General features: G+C 45.4%; 1 protein-coding gene across 1 annotated transcript; it reads left to right on the top strand.

Annotated features, from left to right (window-relative positions):
* The first annotated feature begins 14,161 nt into the window (after positions 1 to 14,161).
* LOC131265150 (esterase B1-like) lies at positions 14,162 to 24,789 on the top strand. Its single transcript, XM_058267411.1, has 4 exons — positions 14,162 to 14,198; positions 22,181 to 22,213; positions 22,871 to 22,950; positions 23,074 to 24,789. Exons 1-4 carry the CDS (start codon positions 14,162 to 14,164, stop codon positions 24,787 to 24,789), a joined length of 1,866 nt encoding a protein of 621 aa, XP_058123394.1.
* Positions 24,790 to 25,103: the final 314 nt, after the last annotated feature.

Here is a 25,103-nt window from a genome sequence, read left to right as displayed (position 1 = left end):
GTGCGGATCACTGGCAGACCGGCCAGCTTTTCCCGTGTACGTCGGCCCAGCATCGACGTCGGTGAACTCTTTGGTGTTTTCGGTCTCGTTTTTTTCTTCGTCGATGCACTCATTTCCACCCTTAAAGGACCCAGGAGGTTTCAGCAGGTCCCTTGGGGAGAGGCGCGGCTAGAAGGGCTTTCAACTACGGTCATTACCATTAGGCTACCAAATTCAACAATCGTTTAAACTAATTTAGCACCACCGGGTGCTTCCTCTTGTTGGAGAATACATAAAAAAACAATAACAAAATGTTACAAACCATTCGTTCGACCATCTTCAGAAGCTTCTTCCGGATGCGGCTGCCTTAAGAAAAATTCACACCAACGTGAGAAAAACTGCACTTCGAACGACTGCATCTGCATTGGCAAACATTTGTGCCACGTTGGAGGAAAGGACTTTACGACACGGAAGAAAACCTGCATCCGGAGCTATTTAGCGTGCTAAAAAGTGGTTTCCTTTCGTAAACGGGCGGTTAACAACGCCATTTATGTCGGAAGATGATTTTTTCGTTGCTTAAAAAAACATCCAAGGGGAAACGTAGTGCTTCCAGTTGTGTGGGAAATTTGATTACACTTCTTTTAAAAATATGCACATGTTAGTTTATTCTAACAGAATCCCGATTCGGGCGTATTTCATATTTTATTGCCAAAGTACAGCTTTCAACTAAACTCGGTTTATAAATATAAAAAAAACCTTTACAAGAAAACGCCGTGGCGAAATTAAGCTTCCCGAGCGCATGATAAATAGGTTCAAAATCTTAATCGCCAGTTCAATAATTCATTCCGGGCGCTTTCACGATAACCGCCCAACACAACCGAGCCGAGATTCGATGCCGTTTCTTCTGCGTATTCCGCTCGCTTGTATTTTGCGCACCTCCGTAAGATTCTTGTGCGCTTGCAAATTCCTGTTTCCTCGAGCTAATTCCTCCGCCGCCGAGAGCTGGACAAAAGCATCGGTGCATCGGGCATATCTATCGTACATCATCATCGCCATCATCATCATCGTCGTCGTCGTCGTCGTCGTGTTATTCTACGAGCTGCCGACCCGGGAGCTGGTCTTTTGCCTCACGAAGACCGTTGGCCACACCTCCACACCACGGAACTTTGCGTAATCCCCGTCGACGATCTGTTTCTTCCCGGCGGCGAAATGAAGTAGTCGCCCCGTGCCCATGTTGCTCCAGTAATTGACAGCCTAAAGTGCGAAAAGCGCTTAATTTTTCGTACTTCGTATGGGCTGCTGCTCTGCTCACCGACCTCACCGAGTCATCCACCTTCCTGCGGGTCCGTGCTGGCCTAGCAGTGGAAGTGCAAAAAAGGGCTACAACGGAAACGCAACTCGGGCGTGCGTCCGCATGCGCTTTGCTGGTTTTACGATTATTTATTGCACTCATTCCGGCCGCCGCTCGTTTGCATTCCGCGGCGGTTATATTATGAATAATATCGGGCCATTTGTTCTTTCCAAAGGGGAGGGTGCAGCTCTGGTCAGGACTGGGTTGGGGGGAGAAAATACCTGCCGATGCGATTGTACTGCCGCTAACGAGAACCTCACGCAAACGTCGAACGGCAGTGAGTGCTGTTGTTTGCAGCAGCCGGATCCGAAGAATGCACATAATCGATCGTGCGCCGTGGAAAGCCGGAAGATTTTCTTCGACGGAGTATTCCCACCTCCTCTCCGCAGGGGTTGTTGCGGGACTTACAATGGTGCCGTGTCCAGCTGTCGAGGTGCGATTTTGATGGATGTACGCCAGGAACGAGATGTGGGAGATTAATCATTGTTTAACACTTCCAATTCCGAGCCTAATGATAAATATCTTGCCCCTTTCGGGATGGCCTTCGAGCATGGTTTGGCAAGCGTGAAGGGTTGGTGTCTTAGGCATTGCCTTCCCCAGGGCTTTTTTCTTCCCTCTCATCGTCAACGTTGCCCTAAATTCGGGGAACCCTCTCATTACGCGAACATGACTAATTATTGTCATGGGGAACGTTTAAATTGCTTCCATTCAGGAATGAATTTGTTTTGTCACAATGAGATTTGTTTTGCCTTACAAGCTTCTTTATTTTGAGACTTTAAACAATAGAATGGACGGGAATTTTCAACCTATTTCTATTACTCCCCTCACCTCGAAAGTGAACAGTTAATTTGGAAATAGAACGTTGAAACATAATTTTAAGTATCTCTGAAAAATAACTCTACCACGTGGCACCTGCTACTTTACCGAATACACTGGACGATATTTCATCCTTCCGTAGTACGGTTGGGATTTAAATAAAGTAGGCCATGGGCGAGTGAACCTTTGCGAAGAAAGATTTCACCCAAAGACAATTAACAGACAGGTCGCAGCATACCATGTAACGAGCCGAAAACCGTGGGAAAATTTTTGACAGTTGGTTAAAGTTTTGTTTACTTCTCACGAACAGCGAAGAAAGTGGGGTAAAACTGCAAATTTGGTATGTTTCATCAACAGAACAAAGAGTTGAGGCGTTCGAAATATGTTCTGGAAGAAGGCTCCGTATAAGGCAGACCAACACACTTTATTTCGGCAATCACAGCGAGCAAAAGGATCCATATCCCATGATTTAACACAGAAGAGCAGATTCTATCCGCAAGACCATGGATACTGTGATCTAGAATTATCAACTACCTATTTCGCGAAGATTTTAGCGGAGATCTCCCAAGTATGCTGGAAATGTTTGTAAACACTTTTTTAACCAACTGTCACAACAATGGCGGAGCAAAAAACAGCTTTGACCCGACCTGTCTGTTAATTGTCTTTGATTTCACCGCTCATCAAGACACGAACCCGCCCGGAGGTGCTAAAGGACGTGTGCTTGTGTTGCTGTTATTTGCTGCGGAAATTGCACCGAAAACCGATCCGCCAACTCGCCCCCTCGTGCGTTGCGTTTGGGAGTGTGGAATTACGACAAATTATCTTCGGGCCCAGAAGGCATCGTGAAGCAGCAAGCGAGCGCGGTGGAGGAGGCGAAGGTTTTGACTGTCCCCGCGTGCCATTTCGCGTGGCCTGACCGTGGCATGATTGATGTCCTTTGACGTCCGAAAGGTTTGTGGCGTTTAAAAGGAATTATTGAATGGGATAGGCGGAGAGAGATAGAAGAGGGTGGGGAAGTAACGAACCATTGGCAAAAGATGTTTTGGAGTAATTAAATGTGACCGGGCGACAAAACGGCGACACCGAACGAGAAAGTTCCTTGTCCCATGCACCGTTTTGCGTGCCGAATCCGATCCGCAACCGATACAGGCAAAACCGCCGCGCGGGAAATGTTTGCCCCCAAGCACGCTTCGTTAATATATTTAATGAACGATTGGCCCGGTCCCAGCTGGCCGGAGAAAATAAGATTTGCAAAATTATTCATTATTTTTATCGGAAGCCGTGAAGTGAAGAAAACGATCGAATGCGGGACACCGGCTAATTGGGCCAGAAGTTCCGTGAGGGTTCCCGGTGCCAATGATAGATACGCGTACATGCTTTGGTTGGGGAGATTTTAGTTTTGTTTTTTTTTTCGGAATGCACCTCCCGAGCACACGGAGTGGCAAATTCCGATCCACAAATACCATTTTTCGGCGGCTTTCACTGCGGGACGGTAAAAATCCCGCAACGCGCTCCCGCAGAAGAAGGATGGTTCAGTTTAATGATTTCGTTTACCGGAAAGGGGTAAGCAATTATCCGTGCGCAGGCTCGTGATTTATTGACCGCACGATACCGATACGCGCCTCGCTCGCTCGCGGACCCGGTGTTCGCAAGCAAGCAGGCATCCAAAGGCCGCCATCCTGCCGCATGCGCACCGACTCGGAGCGAATGCCGGAGCCTTTGCCGGGTGATTCATGGCGCATGCATCAGTCCGTGATTGCATTAAAGTGCAACGACGAAATATGCGGCTCGGCCGCCGTGTCGTGATCACGGCGCGTACCGAAAGGATCGCGCGAACAGTTGCACCTGCCCCGGAGCCGGTACTGCTGCATCGAGCGCCTGCTTTGCCCCACCGTTGGAGCTGGATAATCTTGCGCTGCTCAATCGTCCACTTAGGGCGTCCGAGCCGGCGAGTAGATGACGGCGAATGGCGTGTTCCTTCGTGTGTGTGTGTGTGTGTGCATGTACACCGAAATCAGTGAAAAGTTTCCCGATAAGCCAAATAAGGCGCACCGAAAACCGGGCGGCATCAGCGACGATGGTGCGACACTTCCAGTTGGGTCGGAGAAGGATCCTGGCAGCGCTTTTGCATCGCTTGTTGCCCTAGAGGTGGTTGAATGTTTTATTGTCCTCATAATAGCAGGACGACATTCAAATTTTTTTTGAAAATTTATTTTGTACCGGTCTGTATGCCTATCTGAAGTTATTCAAAATTTAAAATACACCCATGGTATTTAACTTATGTAATGTTAAAAACACTAAAGAATTTTTTAGCAATTAAAATTAAATGTTTAACTAATTGGTTTTTGCTTTCAATTCCATATGGTCAGTGCACAAATGCGTTGACTGGTTGACAAAAATTTGACACAAAAAAGGCTGAACGGTCTTAAATGGTAAATTTTCTATTCTGTTTTACTTCAAAGCAAATGGGACAGCTTTTTTAAATGGTGATAGACTTGTTGAAAATAAGGAAAATTCAATTGTATATTTCGGAAAAAAATTGAATTTCAAATAAACTAGAAAAATGTGTCTGATTTTTTCTCTGGCTTCGAAATTATCAGAATAATTAATCGTTAGATTACAAACAAATGCGAACTATTAATTTAACACCTTCATCGCCGAGCGTTTTTGTAACATGTTTTTAGTACAATCATTCTTTATATAATTTGGTTGTTAAAAAATAATAGAATTTGTTTTTACTTTCTATTCTATACGGCCTAGTCATAATACATATTTGGCACAAAAAAGGCTGAACGGTTTTCACGAAATTTTCTCTTCAAATTTATTTTATTTCAAAGCAAATGGGAAAACTATTTTCTTTCTTAACAAAATGGTAATCGCTAGCTGTTGATTTACTTGTTGAAGATAAAGAAAACTTAATTTTATATTTTGAAAAGTAAAAACGCGAGAATTCCAGATAAACTAGAAAAATTGGTTTGATTTTTTCTTCGGCTTCGAAACTATCGGAATAATTAATCGTTAAATTACAAACCCGAGATACGATCGTTCTCCGCCGATCCAAATGCCCGTAAGAACCGTAGCGCGGTCACGTCAGTCAGCCGAGCGGATAAGCAACACCCTAGCGGAAAGAAAGCCGTAAATCCTGCAAGGATAAACAACGCTGTTGCTCGCCAGCTGCCACCACCGAGGAAACCACGAGATCGCCGATCGTGCGCAACGAACCGCGACGCTGATTTGTGGCGTTGTTCGTTTCGGTTTTCGTTGTCGTAGCTTTTTTTTTTTGCTTTCGCTTAGTTGGCGGACAATTTTTCTCCTTCACCCCCCCAGCGAGCAACTCTTTCGCCTTCCCCGCGTGATGTACAAAAACTGCAACTGCAGGAAATGTTCGGTGTGCGCACGGTTCGGAGAAAGGTAGGAGAAAATTAAGGCTACATGGAGCCATCGGATCCACCTGGACTCTGAAATTTAAAAAAAACGGGGGAAAAAGAAAAACACATGTACGAATGACAACAACCGGACGGTTCGAAGAAGTGGACAAAACAAAATCATCCTCCTGTGTGGTCCCGGAGCTTCAATCTCGGTCATGCGGGGCTCGCAAAACCCTCGAACTCCGCCGCGCCGTCGAAGGAGATCAACGGGGAAGGCCAATGTCGGCAGTTTAAAATTTAAATTTCGAACCCACATAGAGCAGAGAGCAGACGCGCGCGCGCGCCCGAGCGCCCGGAATGGGCGAATTAAAACTTCGGCATGCCGTCCTAATTATGGTAGCTTCGGTTGCGCGGGAGAAGCCTTTTTTCAAGAAGCCGCCCGCCCGAACGCACGACCGACCGGAGGACGATTAATTTTTATCCCTTGGCCTCGGTCAACGGTCCGGTTCGCGTGGTCCGATCCGCTTCGCCATAATGGACGTCGGGGATGGATTTTATTAATTAATATTATACTAATTAAGATCCTCAATTTATGCCTTCGCCGATCGGATTTCGGTTTCGCTCCGGATTGGATCCCCGAGTCGCCGGTAAAGCACCGTTGGCCGAACGGCAGCACGATAAATCATCGATCGGGGGACGCTGTCACACTTGATACCGTCCTAGGAGGTCTCAATTTCATCTTTTATGTTGCGTTCTGGGAAAGGAAAACAACCCTCTCCCACGCAGAAGAAGCAACAGCGTGCAGGTGTCTCTTCAGCAGATTGGCCCAAAATCGATAGCCGCTCCATTAACGTGCGAAGGTGTCGGTGACGGTGGACGCAAAGTCGGCCGGTATTTCCCCCACCAAGCTCCCGGGAAGCGACGCAAGGCACTTAGTTTTGGCACAAATTTATTCGTTCCATTTGGACTTTACGACGTTGGGCCAGCGTTTTCTTTTTTTTTTGCGGTCGGAAATTAGGCGAATAAAATTTCCATCTCCGGGGCAACCGATGGATTTAATGGCCAGCATGGGGCGCATCGTTGCCGGGAAAAAGAATTGCTCCCCGCGAGCATCTAGAACTGCCCCTTTTTCAGGATCGTTCGTGTGTTTTTTTTCCTTCTTTCGACACGTTCATCTGCCCCACGAGCTTTGGTTTTTGGATTGAAGCGAAAGAAAAAGTAAACGACGTCGTAAGGACGGCACTTAAAATGATTGAAGCTGATTTAAATTGGGATAACGATTCGGTGGAGTTTCGCGGGCTGGCCGAAAATCCTGGCCGTCAAGCGCGCACCCTGTTTCCCATCAGGCCCCACCCCCCGGGGGCCACACGAGAAACGAGAGTAATTTTGGCATTATTTTGGGGGTACTTTTTCGCCAGCTCGTGGCTCGTTTGCCCGCAAATTAGATTAAGAAAGTCACGGTGCAATTCGCTTCACGCGCGCCAAGGTGAGTTTTTTTTTTGTTTTCGGCGGTGCCTCGCGGGGGTGGTGATTTCTGCAATCGATCAACTCAAGGGTCGATCACGGCCAGCCGGCCCTCCGCCCCGTGTCTCGAGCGTCGAAAGAGCAGATGCAACCGCGCAGAAATGCGCTTCGATGGGACGCTCCCCCGGAGGGAGCACTTTATTGCGAAGCGTTTATTAACGATCTTGCGAAACGACTGCAACGACCGAGTGAGGTAAATCGGATTTATGGAGTGGACCCCTTGCAGGGCTTAAGGGTTGCCATGTGCAACGTGCGTCCTGTCAAGAGATTAAACCTTTCCTTGTTGCATTTACGTCTGCAAGCGAAACGAGGCACAAATTCGTGATCGCATCGGATTTTCGCTGCGGTTCGTTATTGTTTTCGCCGTGGAACGGTGTTGTTTCGCTTTTCAATAAAACTTTCCGAAAGGCGGGCGATAAGACGAAATCATCCACGACTTTCCGAAAAAGTCAAAGGTGCGTACTTGGTGAAGGATTCCGGCACGAGGCTTGGCTTTTCTTTGATATTTCAGCCGCATTAAACGCCGCTTCCCTCAGGTGGATCCTTTTCCAGGTTCAGTTGTGTTTTCTCTTCGTGGTTTTTTGGGCTTCGTTTTTGTTAATTGTCTCCTGCGAGGGCACGATTATGAAGACGAGCATCGTATCGTGCCCGGGCACGACAAACAAGGCCTGTATGCTAAACCATTCCTCTCAACAAGGAAGGTCGCAAGTCGCATGACTAGACCTGCGGAACATGTCCACATTTCTCTACCTCCACACCGATCCGAGAACGAACCGCGTCGGAAGGCATTCCAACTTCGTTCCTGTGTTCGAAAATTCTGTAAAATAAAAATTAAGTCATAAAGTGTCCTCGCAGCCGTCGTCGTCGTCGTCGTCGACGTTTTATGCGAGGTCTCGTCGAAGCAATCGGAATAACCGACCTGCAATTCCTGCAATTGATGGAACTGCCCCAGCCACGCTGCCCATCGCATTTTCCCTACCATTGCGATGTTGTTTTAAGCGAGCAAAGAACAATAACAATCAACTAATTTAACGCAGCACACGCTCCGGGGATCGGGCCGTGAAGTTTCCTGGCCGGGTAATGGAAAGTACCTCTTGGTGGAGTAAAAACCGAAGGAAGGAAAAAACAACGCTATCTTACAGCGTTGAAACGGAATCATTCTGGACAGGCCCGGAGGAGATTCCAAGATCGCTAATCGCTACCTGGAAATGTGCCACGTGAACACGCGTTTTCATACGACCCATTCTTCCAGCCTGATAGAAATATATTTTTTTAATGCTCAATACTGACAAACTGTGCGTTTTTTTGCTTAGTCGTGATTAGTTTTATCTAAAAACGGTTTCTCTAAATAGCCTTGACCATTTTGCATTACTACGAGAAATTGAATCCAATTTGTAACTGCAAGGACATTTTCTGAAGATATTCCTCTGGAGGTCACGCACATTATTAAATTAAAGATCGTGGTAGTTTAAAACGACGAATAATACAGTGTCCTACCTCATGCATTGCTTTTCGTTTATTTATGTTTTATATAAGAAAATTGTCAACAATTCAATACAATGTTTTTCAGAACAATGTTTACCTATGTAAAAAGAATGATCTTCGTTTGTATTAAACTTCCTTGGTATTTGTTACCAGTTTAGCAAACGTTCAGATTGTTTGCAGTACTCTGTTTGAATGCAGAGTAAAGTTTAATTTACTTAATCGAATTTCTTATTATTGCTTGATGCACATGCGTTACTGCTATCATCGTCATTACTTCATTGTGGTTTGATAATAGTCCTATTCCATCATTTTAGCGTTTATTCACTTCAGTTTTCAGATCAGATTCCGTGTTTACTTTTACGGAAATTCTTTTCAACTCGTTGGTAGCCCGTTTTTTTCTCATTCGCCCGCGCTCTGTTTATGTCGAACAGTGTTCAATTTGAAATGTCTCGTATTTAAAATATTCTGTATTATGTAGAAATCCTTTTTCAAGCATCTGGAAAATTAACACTGGCAATACGATGTTCTTCTAGAAATAGCTCACTTGATCTCTTCCCCAAGTAAACCTATATTTCCATCTCATCATGTCTCTTGGGGTGCACTTTTGCCTGCTTCGACCGGTCCGTCGGACACACGCTGTGCCACGTTTTGAAAACATATTTGCAAGTTTGTAAACAAACCGATAGAATTGCAATTGAACCAATTTTCTGGCTTCCTGGTCTTACCTGTCACTTTCAGATCTTTACCGGCACCTTGAGACCACTGGCCTGCCGGAAAGTCTCTGCCTGCTCCAGTTAGCCTGGACCATGGTGCCTGTTGTGATGTAGAGCAATATGTAGAGCACACCATAAACTGATGACCTCGAAGGGAGAGGATGATGAAATATTGTCCTCCGCAATAAAGTCTGCCCGTGGTTCTGCCCGGCAGAAGCCGCTGCCCTGGATTGTCATCCTGATTGACCGATCCAGTTTCTTGCTAGGAGGTCACTATTGCTCTAGAAAACTGACCTGGAGAAGAAAGCATAAGGTATGCAGATCATCTACGGCCCGAGCACTAACATCCTCGTCCCATTGTAAAAAGTCATTAAAAAACTGCTCCAGTTCTGGTCGGATTTTTTAGATTGACTTTTTGTCCCGTGCACAAAACGTATCCCGTGCCGTTTGCGGGTGTTTTACCAATCCCCGGCGGCTTCTGGAGGCTCCTGGGCAAGGCACGCGTACTTTTTTGTTTCGGTACTGACCCGCACCTTAAAAATGGTCTACTTTAAATTGCCATTTTTTGGACACGAGCTTCGTTGAGCTACAATAAAGGCAAAAAATGTGAAGAAGGACACACACTCGTAAAAGTAGGGCATATTTTTAGAGCAGTTTTTAAAGGGGCCTGTTTGCGTTTGCTGCCTTAGTAGTTTTGTTTCCATTCATGTTTTTTTCTTAGTCGGCGCGTGTCTGACGAAAAGAAAAAAGCTTACATAAAAACTTTTTTAAACTTTGAAAAAAATATTGTTTGATAATCAATTTTTAGCATTTTAATGAAAACTAGCAACCTTAAACTGATTTGATCCTGAAGGAGAAAAAAAGAGGAACCTCTCTTCTCATCATCCTTAAGCTATTCGTAAAGGCCATTAACTGGTCAAGGTTCCCGACGGCAAAGGTTTCCCACCAACCAGCCAGCAGACCATCATCTGGGTGACCACTGGTCAGTGAAGGAGTTCACCCAGTGGACAGTGTGGTCCAATAAATCTGCATCATAAAACGATCGTCTTCTCATCCGCTTGTGAAGATGGAAAACCTTCAGCCGATGTCGAGAATCGTTCGCCGGTGTGCGCTGACCGGTTGTGAAAGGATAAGAACGAACCGGCATCGGTAAATGACACACCCGCTGTAAAACCCCGACGAACCGGCTCAGCAACTCACCTCCGGTCCGCTTTTCCCCTTTTTCCCTTGGCCCTTAAGGGACGTCCGGGCAGAAATCTTTCAGCATCCCAGAAATGGGGTTGGAATGTTTTCAAAATAAAAGGATTAGCATTAGGCTTAGCTATGGAAGAGACCCAAAACACAACCCAAACAAGCTGTAAAGTAATTTCGAGCCACACCTCAGCCCGGCACCACCGGAACAGGCCGTGGACGTTCGCAAAAAGGGCTGTGCGAATGGGGGAACGGGTAAAGCGAGTGATCTAATTTCGGGCCGTAAACATTTACCAGCGCTAGGCACAATGTCTCAAGGATGATGTCTCCGCTCCTTTTGTGGCAGGTCAGAATTGGCAATCTCGCAGTGTGCAATTTCTGTCCATTGCAAAGCCCTCCGAGCGTCTGCAGTGCGAAGGATTGGCCAATTTTCACCCTTACTCCTTTTTGGCACTGTTTTGCATAGAATGGGTAGCAAAAGGCACACACACACACACACACGGGCAACAAGGGGTTTTTTATTTGCAAAATTATGGCATGCATTATACGGGCATGCTTCGGTTGTAAAAAAGAGTTCTGGACACTTTCAGTTTTTGGGAAAGTGAAAGGACGCATCCTTGTGCTCGGGGGAAGTTCGTAAAAAAGGGTTTTTCTCGGGGAGAAAAACAACCCTTCTTTAGCAGTGCTCACGTCCTCGGGTGTTTACGAGCGATGGCTGGCAAATTTCCACCCCCGTACGTACGTACGTGTTGACTCTAATTTGCCCAGTTTTGCAGACAGGATTTTACAGGCACGCCAACGGGGTTGTGCTTTCCCCCGGCTATGGCTCTGATGGTAGTCATTTATGATTTGGTGCAAATATTTTCCACACCAAAATGGCAAACGCATTGGCAGCTCGTGGTGTTTGGATTGATGTTTTACGATTGGCTGAAGGACGTCCTTGGGCGATTTGCCAACTCGGCCTGACTATTCTTTCAACTGCCCTAAGGGTTAGGGAACGAGTTAAGGAAGGGTTTTTGGCATGGGATTCACTAGTTCGGGCTGAAGGGAAGCACATGTTGCTGGAGATTCGGCTCTAGTTTGTGGCCGGGCTGGAAATGGTTGCAGAAAGGATTCGCCATTTTATTAGCCTGTGCAAGAAATTTGTTTATTTCTTTATGTTCGACCCTGGAGGGATGGTTGCAGATTTCATGAGAGTGTTGATATTAAATGATGGAGTGTACGACAATTCTTTGCCATCTTCAGTAGAAGGGTAAAAAATGTTGGGAAGACCGATCGTGTCCGATGTTGACGATCCATGGGAAATGTACATTTTGAGTAATTGCTAATTAGAAGGTAAGCAGAATGCAGAAAAATTTATCACTTTTACCTTACAATGGCCAATTTCAAATACTCAATATTCCTCGGAGAGTAAAAAGTGTCCTTGGCAAATTCCTATTCCAAAACTTACTTTGAAAAACCTACCGATGGAATTACTCAGCAGATAACCTTTCCTACTATTTTTCTGTTCGTTTGCAACAATCCAAATTTTTTTGGCGGCGAAAAATCGTAAGCGTTGCGTTTTCTTTTTTGCAAAAATATTCGTCTTGAAAAATTACACTTTTACAAAACTAAACGTTTTTGTAATACTAAAAATATTATTTAAAAAACCAAACACTCTCATAAGTATCATAATGATACAATTGTTCTTATAATTTGCGAAAGTCCTTCCGATCATTAAAAAATTGCACCATACAAAACCTGTGTCGTATATTTTCTCCATTGTTGTAACACATTAAGGTAAATTAGGCCATGGTTTTAATTAGTAGGTCAAAAAAGTCTGCCATAAAAAAACTCCGCAGGAAATTGTCACCTACACTAGCCGATAACGATGGTGATCATGACACAAGAAATGAAAAAATATTCTCTTTATGACAGAACCGAAAAAAAGCAGAGCACGAGAATCATAAAAAAATACCAAAACTAGAGCAATTTTTTAACAACTTTTTACGTGTGGCAAAACCAAAACTAGATCGCCTGCGACCGGAGTGTGTCCTGCCGGGGGAAAGGAAGCCACGTTCGAGGTCGCTGGGGATATCCTTCGGGAAGGCGGCAATTAGATGGAAATTTCGACACTTTTTCCCAAACACCGAATTGCCCTTCACCCGCTGTGCTCCAGTTCTCGAAGTGAACTAATTTCCTTCGAGAAACCGGGCAGATGACCTTCCCGATGCAATGAAGCCATTAAAAAAACTGGATCAACGTGTTTATGACGTAAGCGAGTGCAGGGTGGAGGTCACGGAAGGAAAGAAGAGAAATAAAAAAAAAACTATTCCAACGTGAAAATCAGAGCGGGAAAAACAAAGAAAAAACTGGATCATCCTGAAGAGCAAACAATTTGGAAAGTAGATCAAACACAAATTACCAGACTCTGGTCGGGCGGATGAAAGGTTGGGATTTTTTCGATTTTACAACCACAAGGCTTTTTCCCTGGGCACGTACGTAATTTTCGACGAACCATCCATAAAATGCGCCACTCTAATGACTCGGAGACGCAACTAGAGCACGACCTTCAGGTCCAATATGCATCGTCCTGCCACGGTCGTAAACGTTACGTCAAAATATTTCCTGGTCAGAGTCAGCCCCGAAACGAGAGCAATGATACCCGGGAAAAACAACACGACCATCCTGACGTAAGGACCCGGGAGCCGAGGGTCAGTTTTTTTGTTGTCGTTTTATTATTTACCCATCGGTGCTCCCATTTCTTATTCCTTGGACCCTACCCTGGGCACTTCCGTCTTACGTGCATTACGGCGAGGAAAAGCGCAGACCTAGAAGCCAGAAGATACAGCCCGCCGAAGGACGCTGAACCTTGGGAATGATCTAGTTTTTTCCATTCTTTCTTTATGGCGTGCCCAGAAAAAGTAGAGCATTAAAACACGCTCCGCATTCCATCCTCGGTGATAATAAAGTTTTACTACAGGATGGACCAAATCGCCTCTCCAGGGGCACGTCCGATGTTTGATCTGCATTCGGCGATGCATATTTTTATGTTTGGTCAGTTTTTTCCCCTCTCGGTCTGGTTCGGGTGCCTGTCGAAACCCGAAAGAACCATTGACCGTGGTGTAAGGGCTCGGGCGGGTCCACCGAAAGAAAAACACTGTCCGAGTGTTCTTTTTATAGTGTCCAATTTTTGGAAACTTGTAAAATATAGGTTAAAGTGCAGAGGTCAGGAAGGACACTAAAGGCATTAAGAGGGTAAAATATGCAATGGTCACTAGGGAAGCATTTTTCTTGCTCATTTCCAAAGCTCCTAGTAACAAGAAATCTTGGTAGAAAAAAATAAAAAAAAGTAAAATAATAACAAATCCTACGATCTCACATTTCATATGCTGCAAAGGAACTGGATTTTGTTAGTTAGAAGTTACTTTACTACTAAAAAATCCCACTGGTGGTATTGATCGGGTTGAACAACTAATGTAGACTAGCATACAATCTATCTTGCTGATTTACAACATATTAGATACCAGGAGATTTGAGCAGAAAGGGGAAAATACAGTTAAGTTAAACAAAACTATCAATTTGGTCTTTATACTTGCCTATAATACAACTAGATTGTTGTACTGTACATAAAAAGTACAGTAAAAACTGTGTTACTGTGTTGTGCAGTAAAAAAACTTACTTATTTATTCACTTAACTGATAAATAAATATTAATATCTTATGGAGACTTAATGGCTCATGGAGAAATATCCAATGTGCGAAAGCTTAAGGACTTTCTTGCTTATTTCTTATCCTTATCATAAGAAGAGTTGTTGCTAGACAAAATTAAACCAGCACAATTAAACCGTTCTTAGAACGAAATTTCCTTTCGAATCTTCGAATTATTCACTTGTTCAAAATTTAAAAACAATCAAGGCAAATGTCGTCCAGTATTGGTCTGAATCATATTGTCTAAAATCATTTTAATGATGCAGTGAAGTAAACTATTTCGTCGTTAATTATAATTCATCCATGCTTCAATATTCCACTTATTAAATTAAGTGGTAAAATAAACCCAATTTTAAAGAAGGCAAGTGCCAAACAGCCCCGTTTTCTTTTGTCGGCTCACATGTGTGTGCTGGGTTTTCTCTTTGCATAAAACACCAGACACAAAATCCACTTGATGGATCATTTTTCATACACTTTCCTCCCTTCTTGCCCCGAATCGAGTCGCTCCAGAATTAGCCTGGACAGATTTCACATACAAATGTGTTTCCCGGGAAGTAAGAAAATCACAAGCTGCTGCTAAGAGAGCCTTCGGGATGGATGCTCGCGGCTGCAGATGCGCCCGGGGTTTTGCGGCGTCCAGCTTTCCACGGGAACCGGCATCGAAACCGAGCGGCCCCGCTGTTTGAAGGCCAGTTTGTTCTCGTTATGTCGATCCCGGCGCGTTCGGGGTTTTCGTGCCGTCCCATTTAAACGGTTCCATTCGTCGCTACAAACGATGCCGACAAAGGGGCTCTCGCGTCACCGTGCCCGGTTCGTTATTAACCGATTTGAAGGATGTAGCTTAGCGCGGGTTTACCCATCCGCCCGGGCAGCACCCTTTTGCGGCAAGCGTTATGACACAAGCCACCGAACCGTCCTCATGTGGCTGCATACCAGTGAGGGCATCGAAGGGTCCCTCGTTCTATTTAGTGCTCTCGATTCCATCTATTTGTCTGTCTTTTTGGCGCTTCAATTTCCTCACATCCACCGAAAGCAAATGTTCGTTAATTATGTTTATCCTTTTGAGCGGTTATCCTTTTTTCTTCCCTCCAATAGGCGGGCGTGCTGGGGTTGCTTGGCGGCTCTCGTGCGGCGGTTGGTCGCCCATGACTAATTTACAGTTGATGTTTTCCGGCACGCAGCCCGCCTTTAACCAACAAGTGTTCGAGGTTTTGATTTGGGTGAAAATTGTTAGCGTTTTAAACATATCGATCGTGCAGCTATCGCGTTTCCGTGGAGGAACAATTTTAATCCTACTTACAAAAATGTGGAATCTATGACCGCTTTTTCTATCAGTTTTTCTATTTTGTACCATATATGAAAGAAAGGACTTACTGACGTCATTTATGTTACCTTCCTTTTCGAAAAAACAAACCAGGTCGGTTTGTACTGCTTTTCGTTCAAGTCACTCGGACTGGTCAATTTTTTATGACGCCCAAACGGACAAAACGTGTTCAAAAATGACCTCACATTTATTCTTTATTGTCCGTATTGGACCATGCTTTATTAGTTCGTCCAAACGGTCATCTTAAAAACCTTGAAAATATGTTTTGGCGAACTCTAGAAAAATTCGTTTTCAGTTTTAGTCGTTTACGATCGGTCAAGAAAACTGGAGTCAAAAAATTATTGCCTTGTTTGGACGGTCCTAGAGGGGTTTCTTATGCGAAATGCATGTGTTTTCTGTAGCATAGTTTCATTCGTTTGGATGATAAAAGCAAACATAAGAAGGAAAAAACCGTTTCGCCAACAAAGTTCATGCCGATCGCTTCCGAGCGGTGCAAAGTGGTAACAATAAACGCTGATGCACAGTTTGCACTGCCTCCGGGACAAATAAGGCGGTAGCTTCTTCAGCCTCGTATATTCCGGGAACGCTTTGTTTCGGCAGATCATTTGTCAGCGGCGTTGTTGGGAAAATGTGCACACAGCTCGGAGCTTCCTTTTGGCCGTTCCGATCAACATAAATTTGTCATGTAACGTGCACGGGAGGAATGACTAGAACTCTCCAGGAAGTGTGCCGCTGATGTTTTCTGCTACCGCCCTACACCGGCCGGGGCGAGGCGTGCGGGAAAAGAACAAAGTGCAGCGACGCAGCGAACCCTATAAACAACACCCCAAGTGCCAAAAGGCAGATAAATGCAATGGCATAAATGTGCAACACCGGCACATAGGGTCAGACTCACAGGGTTCTCGCTTTGTCCGACGGTTTCTTTGAAGCGATACCCTAGACCTTAGATCTACCGAAACCCGGCCGGCATGTGATCGAATCTGGTGCGAAAAGGGACAACCGGAGGGCGAGGCGTTGCCCCGGGAGATAGCGCAAGATAAAAGCCAGTGGCCGGAACAGACTGTTAGTTTCAAGCGTCCGTGTCCGAGAAGCAGCGCTACGCTTCTTAAGATTATTTGTTTTCCCCGAAGGGGAGTGGCAAGACAATTTCGATGGAACTTGATGGATTGTAAACATATGGGCGGCAGCATTTTAAAATAAATCGTACGCATTTGCAACGCCGTTCGACTACGATGTGTGGAGAATTTCGAAAATTGCTTGTTCTTCACAAAGTAGAGATAAAATATTGTTGGCGTTTCTTGCACACTCAAGTTTATCCTGAACACTATTGAATAATATGTTCACCATTCTGATAAATTGTTTTATTACGAAAATCTTTTCCACTGCAAGAATACTTAACGCCTTTCTTACGTTACTTTCACCCTTTTACTTTTACCCTTTCGCTCGATCGTTAACCGAGGCAGGAAAGGTCCTGCGACAAGGATCAATCAGTATGTCACCTACCCACGGGCAGCTTGGAAGGCCATCGATGTTTGTGTCAATGTTTCTCCCGACGCTAACCCGTTACCCCAAAACATCGTAAACTCATAAAACAACAAACTGTAACTGTAACGAGCAACGAAAACAGACCATTCTGTTGGCCCCGAAGGTGGCAAAGGGTTGACAATTTCTACCCGCGCTAATGCACATCGCTGCAGGCACAGGCCTGGCACGTATGAACCGCTCAATCCGAGGTGTGCGACCTCTAACCCTTTCCGGTGAACGGGTTGAAAGTTCCGCTGGCAGGGGCAAAGGCAAAGGGTTATAAAACTGGGCCTGAACTATGTTCACCTAATATTCTAATTGCCTGTTATGTCACTGCCTTCAAAGAAGCATCAGTTTTATAGGGCCTCCATCAATGGCGACGTCGTTGTCACTGGGTCACAGCACGGTGCCCTTGTTAACCCTTTGCTCCCTTTACTCTTCACAGCCGTGTTTCGCTTTCACTGCATAGTGGGTGATATAAAAATGCGACAATTTATTTATGTTCTCGGCAGTGTAAGGAAAGGGTGAAAGTATTTGGGACAAACTGGAGGGTTAGGAAAAATGAGAGTAAATTATGTTGGCCTTGTAAAATTGAGAAAAGTGTTACTCAATAACTGATTTTAAGCTCTACGTCCGTAATTTGAATATCTTCAAGCCCATATATTGTTTGGGTCGCCAAGGGAACATCATTGAAATGAACGCAAAACAACAAACAACAGAACACAGTTTCTATGTACATTTATTACATATTGTGATGATATGTTAGCCGAATCTCAACATTTTCTTGTTGCGATTGTTTGTTTCCTTGAGTCATTTATCCTTTCATAAATATTTAATTCTTTTTCCCAAACGGTTGTCCTTGTATTTTGAATGACAAGACGAAATGATGAAGCCTCGAAAGTAGACATATTTTAGTACTGTTATGTTATTTATAAAATAGGATTATACCCATGCTATTTGAAATTACTTCACCGAATCATACCGAAATGCAGATTTGAAAGAGAAATTTGAATAAAATACATTTTTTTCGTAGTAGAAATTTTAAATTTTAACATGTTATAGATGCAAATACAAATGCTTTTGATTCAAATCACACAAAGCTTGTTTAAATGTGCGTATTTAAACGAACAGATTATTTCCATGATGAAATTTTAAACAGTCTCTACCTCTTTCATTCTCAGTATGTCTCTTTTTCGAGAGAGTTGCAGTTTAGCAATTTTTGTTTTTATTATTTATCTTTAAGGACCATGAATCCTTAAAAAACGTCTTCAGCTTTTACCCGATGGGAAATATCTTTCCATTATATTTTTCCGTCACATCCAGCAGCAGTGTAGAGGAAAGGTGCTGCCGGCTACCCTTCCCATCCTTCTGCATCCCTTTTTGGACAGGTTGTAAAATTGGCAAGCGACGAAGAAACAGTTATATTGTCGCATGCTGGGAATAACTGTTTATCCCTTTACATTTCCCAGTTGCATTTTTTTTATGATTACGTTTGCAAATATTTGCAACAACAACAAAGGCAGGAGCCTAGCCTTAGGCTTAGCACAAGATGGGGTAATTTGGCCCGTTTGCGAAAAACCTAACGGGTTTATGACGAACGCGTCGGAATACGGGAGTGCAATTGAAACTCAAATGACTGTCGACATTTTTCCCGGATGCAAACGTTCGTACATTGGGTTGGTAGTTTTGCCGGGAGGTGGTAGGTTTCCCTTGCAAACCCGGGAACCCGTTACTTTATGATGATCTAGGCCCGACGAGCCAGACGCGTCCTTCGATCGCATCGTGGGGAATTTAGTTGATTGGTGTGTGACAAATTTCCAGTTCCGATTCCAAGGACAACGATCAGACGGCAACGGTATTTTTGTCGACATATTGTCCCCTCGAGATAGTGCTCTGTGCTCGGTGTCGGAAAAACGGAGAGATGTCTCTGGAGTTTGGCATTGTCATGCTTAATTCATCCCAAAAGCATGATTTTACAGCCTGCCTGCGTCAATCAGGTACAACTCTGCTAGGATATCGAAGAAATAGAAGAAACACTGTGATGTTCCTTCAACGTCACCAAGAACAACAGAAAAACTGCCGTTGTTTGCAGAAAAATGTGTCTGCCGTATACGTGCCAGGAAAGGGTTAGGTCATCAACAAGCAATTCCTTAGCTGTAAAAGGGGTTATGGAGCTATTACGTCAACAAAATCATACTAGATCAGTTTGTCAAACCCTTCTCTGTAAGTCTCAAAAGCTCCAATAGACTTTACAAGGGGTTGTTAAAAAATTATGCCTAACATCACGCTTAACCCGATCGCTCATCCGGAGCAAGGATCACCTTTTACCTTTACCCCTTTTTTCCCTCTCCTACACGCTTTAGGGACCTTCCGATGTGGAGAACTTTTATTGAACGAGAGTGAAATCTGTCAACCCTTTGAACATGGATCTAGATTGTTTTGGCGTTTATTTCCTACTCACTTTCTTCGTCCTTTGCGTTTACAGTTTAAGGGGTTATCGAGAGCGACACATTGTTCTTTCAGTTTTCTCTATTTCTTGTGTTACTTTATCGTGCGATGTTTTACGATCATTGGCTTTTACGATGTTACGACACTAACGGGTTAACTTTCTGGGATGAAAACAAACAAACAGCGCTCGGTAGATTGTATCTGTCTTGGGGAAGAAAGTGTTTTTTCAGTCACCAACTCCAATACGCCTCGATGTATAGAACCCGATGCTACAATAATAGAAAATAAAACGACTCAATTAGCAACCAATTATCCGCGATCCAGCTTTCCCCCGAAGGTCGCTTGCCATTTGTCACCTGAAAGCTATTTTGTAAACATAATATTTTCTTTAAGTCGCACACATCCCACACTCCAAAGACAAGCTTCCCGGCCAAAAAGGCAAATGTGAATTCCGGTTTGACATTCGACACCCTTCCAAGGGCCATCTGGCGTACGGTGAGTGATCATGTGCAAAGACTTTTCGGTAAAGTAAATTGTCATCCGTTGTTTGCGATCCAGAGCTCGTTAACTGCGTGCGCTAATGAAAATAAGTAAAATATTTGCAAATGATGCTGTGCTGCGGAATGAACAGTGGCCAAGGGAGAAACCCCTGTGGGCAGGGAAGCACGTACGTTCGGAAAGATCCTTTTTGCACTCCCTCAGTCGGTAATGGAATCCCCGGAATGTAAGCGGCAGGATTAGTAGGGGAAGAAATCTGCCCAAACGGACGGTGGACACAAAAAGCCAAATGGCAATGTCAAAAGCAACCCATGTGCACATCATGTGTGTGCTCAAACAAACCCTTAGAGAAGGAGAGAGAGAGAGACTCCGAGCCACAAAAAAAAGGCAATTAAAACACCCGAAAGATCAAAAGCAAAAGACACACGGCAAATTATTGTTAATTGATTTTGCTTTCCGCCCGACTTCATCCTTCAGCCGCGCTCCGGGTCGAACCGGGATTTGGCGCATCGTTGTCCTGGACGGATTTTTCCAATCTGCTGTCTTTCTCCAGGTCAGCGAATCCGCAGGTCGCGCTGGTGAAAAAATAAACTACGACAACAAGCGGCTAAAATACCATTATGGGACATCAGCTAAATCGCATCAAAAAGGTGAAGAGACAAAAACCCAACCCGGGAGGGGAACCGTGCGAGGCCGAGAGTGAAAGGAGAAAATTAATAAATAAGTTGAGTAAATAAAGGAAAATAATTATGAAAATTGATTGGCCCTTTTTTGTTGCCTCGTCCCGGGTGGCGGTCTTGCAGTGATCCCTGAGCCCTGTGCGCCAGTTGGTGCTTCTATTTTTTCTTCTTCCCTCTGCGACCCTCCAGAAGCTCAAATCTAGAGGACTTTTTTATCCTGTTAACCCAAGAAAAAAGGGGCAGCGTGTAGGATCGTTTCGTTTTTTTGCGACATTCCCGGAGTTAACCCAACCGGCGGATCCGTGTGCGGTACAAGCTCGTCGTACAGGAACGGATCGGAGTGGATCCACTTAAAAGCCGTACATGACAGAAGATCCTCAAGATCCCGCTCTCTGCACCTCATCTTCTTCCCACCGCAATCGATCGCACAATAAAAACCACGACGAAATGGCGAGTAATTGGCGGTGCGTCGGTGCGATGCAGCTGGCCGAAGACGCGATGGTACCACAATCCGCCGGCGGGATGTTCGGGACACGGGCCAGGTGTGGACTCGACTGGCGTGACTGACATCGTGCGAGAAAAGGGAGTAGCCGTCGGTTATCTTGGACGGACTTTCATTTTCGCTGATTTTGAGCGCAAGACAATTGAGAAAACGGACGTTGCGCAATGAACGTTCGTGTTCCTGGGCGGTTCTATAATTGCGCTAGTTATCGGGTTGAAGAATTACATCACAAACACGAACACGCTGGATAATTTTAAATTGCAGGTTTGAAGCTCTCGAAGTGAGGATATCATATAAACGTCGAAGCTTGAGATTTTTACAGTCGCAATCAAATGTGCCTTTTAAATGCACTTGACTTAAAAGCTCCTCCCAAATGGTGGTGTTACACGTGACCCATCGTATTGTCCTTCGGCACGTGCAAAAATCAATCTGCATGTAATAAAAAAAATTCTTCTCCAAGGTAGGATGGCAAACCTGCAAATTCCAACCCACTCCACGCGTCAAACCAACTGTACTTCACCCTTTGCCCTTTTCTTCTTATCCAGCAAAATTTGCAAACATTATTCAACATGATGGTCTTGCAAATTATCCCTTTTATAGCAAAGAACTACCCTTTCCACGCGACGAAGTAACGGGGTTTCACCCTTTGCCAAAAAAAAAGAAGTTTCTAAGACCCGCATAAAAGAATCCGTATAAAAATTTGCAATGGTACCGTAAAGAGCCACGCTTGGGTGTTTGTTCCGCTTCGGTTAGCAAAACCCCCTCCTGAATGATCTTCACAACCACCCTTGCGGTAAACCCTTGCAATTAAAGTGCTCAACCCGCCATGCGACAACCTAACGGGTTTCGTATCCTTTACGTCGCAGAATCCTTTTTTTGCAAGCGGCATCCGACCAAAAATTGGCAAGGGTACCGTAGGTTGATGCGAAAAGGAAAATTCTTTCAAGCTTCCGCAGACCTCACATGCGACAAACTAACTGTTTCTTACCCTTTGTTTTATTGAATCCTTTCTCAGCCGAACAAGACGTTGTTGCTTAAGTAATCTACCGTGCATACAAGAAAAGAACTCAACCCTAAAGTGAACCCCACCCCGGCTTCATCCCTTTTTTATTCGCGCCGGGGTAACATTCTTTCACCGGCGGCGAAAAAAAGCCTTTTGCATACGACAAAGTAACTGTTTGCTTGCAAAAAACCCGAAACAACAAACCAAGGAGGAAGAATTAATAATGCTCAAACGACAGAGCCGACGGAGTCTCCCGTTACCCCGTGCGGGTCGGGCGGGCTCTGTGGCGGTTAAAGGGCTGGGCAGAATTTGGCAAGGGTTCAATAAATCAATCAAGCCTTCATTCGGCATTGCAAATAATTCTTGGGCCCTGCTCAACCATCTGCCGACCCTGACCTGGAGAGCCCGGGCCCGTTGGAGTAAGGAATCTTGCGCCCGAGACTGCCCGAAGGTTAGCCAAGGCATATTTGCATACCTGCATATGAGCGCGAACGCACCGTACGATTCCTTGAGGTATTCAGGTTTGGAACACTCGAAACTCGGAAGCGACAAGCAAATGAACCGATGGAAGTTAGTTTTTGGTGCATTTTGGGCAGTTTTGAATTTCTAAGCAGTTGATTAAAAATTCAATCTTAGTTGGCGGTGGAAGGAAATTGATAAATGACACGCTTGACGTTACCAACGCGACCAACGCGACTGTCCGGAGTAGAGCACCGTCATTGCAGCACGAAACGTTGGTCGAATTGGAGCGAAAATTGCTGGTAAAACAACCGAGAACCAAACATGGTTATGCGAAGTGCGCCGTTGATGGGTTGGAAGAACGTTAGCACCGGTTCCGACGCAGAGAAACATATGGTAAGTACAAATAAAATGTGCTTGTAAAGAACAGAGATCTTGGAAATTGCTGGAAAACCTTCCTTTACAGTTTTATTAAATACAAAATGAAGGATTGAAATCCTAACACATCCATCGTTACAGCCTATCGCCCGGATATGTGTCCAAGTGCAGCAAGGATCGATCTACGGCGTTCGGGATAGGCTTCCGAATGGGCAGAACTACTACTACTTCAAAGGAGTGCCGTACGCCAGGCCACCGGTGGGTCTGCTACGCTTCAAGTCACCGGTTCCGCTGGAGAAGTACGCCGTGTCATACCTGGACTGCACGAAGGAGCGCAGTAACTGCATGGGGTTGGACGTGCTGTCGAAGGAAATCAGCGGCTCCGAGGATGGCCTGTTCCTGAACATTTACACTCCGAAGCTGGGCAAGAAGGATGACCCGGAACCGCTCCCGGTGATGGTGTTCATACACGGAGGTGGACTCATCGGGGGACACGGTGATAGCTCGTTGTATCTGCCGAACTATCTGGTACAGCAGGGTGTGCTCGTTGTGACGGTGAACTATAGGCTCGGTGTGCTTGGATTTCTTTGCCTTCCGGACGCCGGGGTAGAGGGGAATGCCGGCCTAAAGGACCAGCGGATGGCATTGCGATGGGTCATCGAGAATATCGCTCAATTCGGTGGTGATCCCGGGAATGTAACACTGTTCGGTGCGAGCTCCGGCGCGATAGCGGTGAACTTCCATTGTCTTTCTCGGGAATCCAAGCGGTACTTCCACAAAGCCATTCTGCAGAGTGGCTCGATCTACACGGAGTTTTCGTTCCAGGACCAACCGGAAGAGAAAGCCCGCAAACTGGCGAAACTCCTCGGCCACAGTCCCCAGACGGATGTGGAAGTGTACGAAGTACTACGCAACGCGCCGGCCAAAAAGGTGTTCGAACTACAACCCCTGGTGCTTACGGAGCGCGAAAAAGCTGTAGAGAAGTTGTTCCAGATCCCGTTCCTCCCGGTGATCGAGCGGGTTGACTCGGGTGACGCGATCATCACGCAACATCCGTCCGAAATTCTAAGCGAACCGGACGGCATCGGAATCCCGATCATCCTCGGGTACAACGAGCGCGATGGGATGATGGTGTTGATTGACGCGATCAAAACACTGGCCACGTATAACGCCGAACCGGAGCGCTTCATCCCCCGTACGGTCGCGATCGATTACTTCTCGCCCGAGGCGCGCACCCTCGGGGAGGAGATCAGGGAGTTCTACTTCGGATCGAAAAGCGTCAACCGGGATACGCTCAACCAGCTGACGGACGTGTTTACCGACAAGTATCTGCTAGCCTACCGAATGACGGTGGAACTCTGGGCGCGGTACCAACGGAAGACGAAGTTCTTCGGCTACCGATTCGCGTTCGACGGTTTACTGAACAAGGGCAAAGCGATCATGTCGCTGAAGACGATGAAGGGTGCCGCTCACATCGACGAAGTGTACTACCTTTTCAGCTCGCCCCTACTTCGCACCGAAGTCCCGGAGACGGATCGATCTTACGAGCTACGCAACACGATGGTCCAATTGTGGACAAACTTTGCCAAGTACAGCGATCCAACGCCCGAGGACGTGGCTACTGGTGATAAGCTACCGTTCCGTTGGGAGCCACAGCAGAACGTGCCCGAAACGGCCGAACAGGTTCCGCTGATGTGTCTTGATATCAGCAACAGCGGAATACGAATGTGCGAGATGCCCGAAAAGCGAAGGATGGACTTCTGGACGCAGATCTACCAGCGCTACAATGGGCGACTCTCGGAGATTAAGGTACCCGTCGTAAGTTCTTCACTAGCCGATGAGAACAACAACATCTAACTGGGCGTCAGTGGGACAATATTAATCTTCGCTTGTTAAGGTCAGCTGTAGCTTTTCTTTCTTTTAGTTTGAGCTAATAAAACGAAACAAGAAAATCATCCTGCCCGAGTCGAACGCTCGCTTTTGGCCTAGGACTGTTCGAAGAATCGGCGAGTAGCGTCGCAAATACAATAACGGACTTTTGTCACAAGCAGCATACGTTCAATGGCAACGGGAGGAGATGAATGAATTGTGAAGAATTAATAGCGTTACAAAGCGCTTCTAAGCGTGCTTCAATGAGACTTTGAGCCCGAAGGAAAGTGGAATGAATAGGA

Source organism: Anopheles coustani, chromosome 2 (genome assembly GCF_943734705.1).
Source record: "Anopheles coustani chromosome 2, idAnoCousDA_361_x.2, whole genome shotgun sequence".
Lineage (NCBI taxonomy): Eukaryota > Metazoa > Arthropoda > Insecta > Diptera > Culicidae > Anopheles > Anopheles coustani.
Note: the sequence above shows the minus strand (reverse complement) of the source record. Positions and strands in the feature narration are given on the sequence as shown.

Excerpts from the sequence above, each read along its gene's own strand:
- LOC131265150 (XM_058267411.1), top strand. The coding sequence starts at position 14,162 with ATGTGCGAAAGCTTAAGGACTTTCTTGCTTATTTCTT. Across the intron at positions 22,214-22,870 it reads CCTTTTTTATTCGCGCCGGG|AACCAAACATGGTTATGCGA; the intron begins GTAACATTCTTT and ends AAAACAACCGAG. Across the intron at positions 22,951-23,073 it reads CCGACGCAGAGAAACATATG|CCTATCGCCCGGATATGTGT; the intron begins GTAAGTACAAAT and ends CCATCGTTACAG.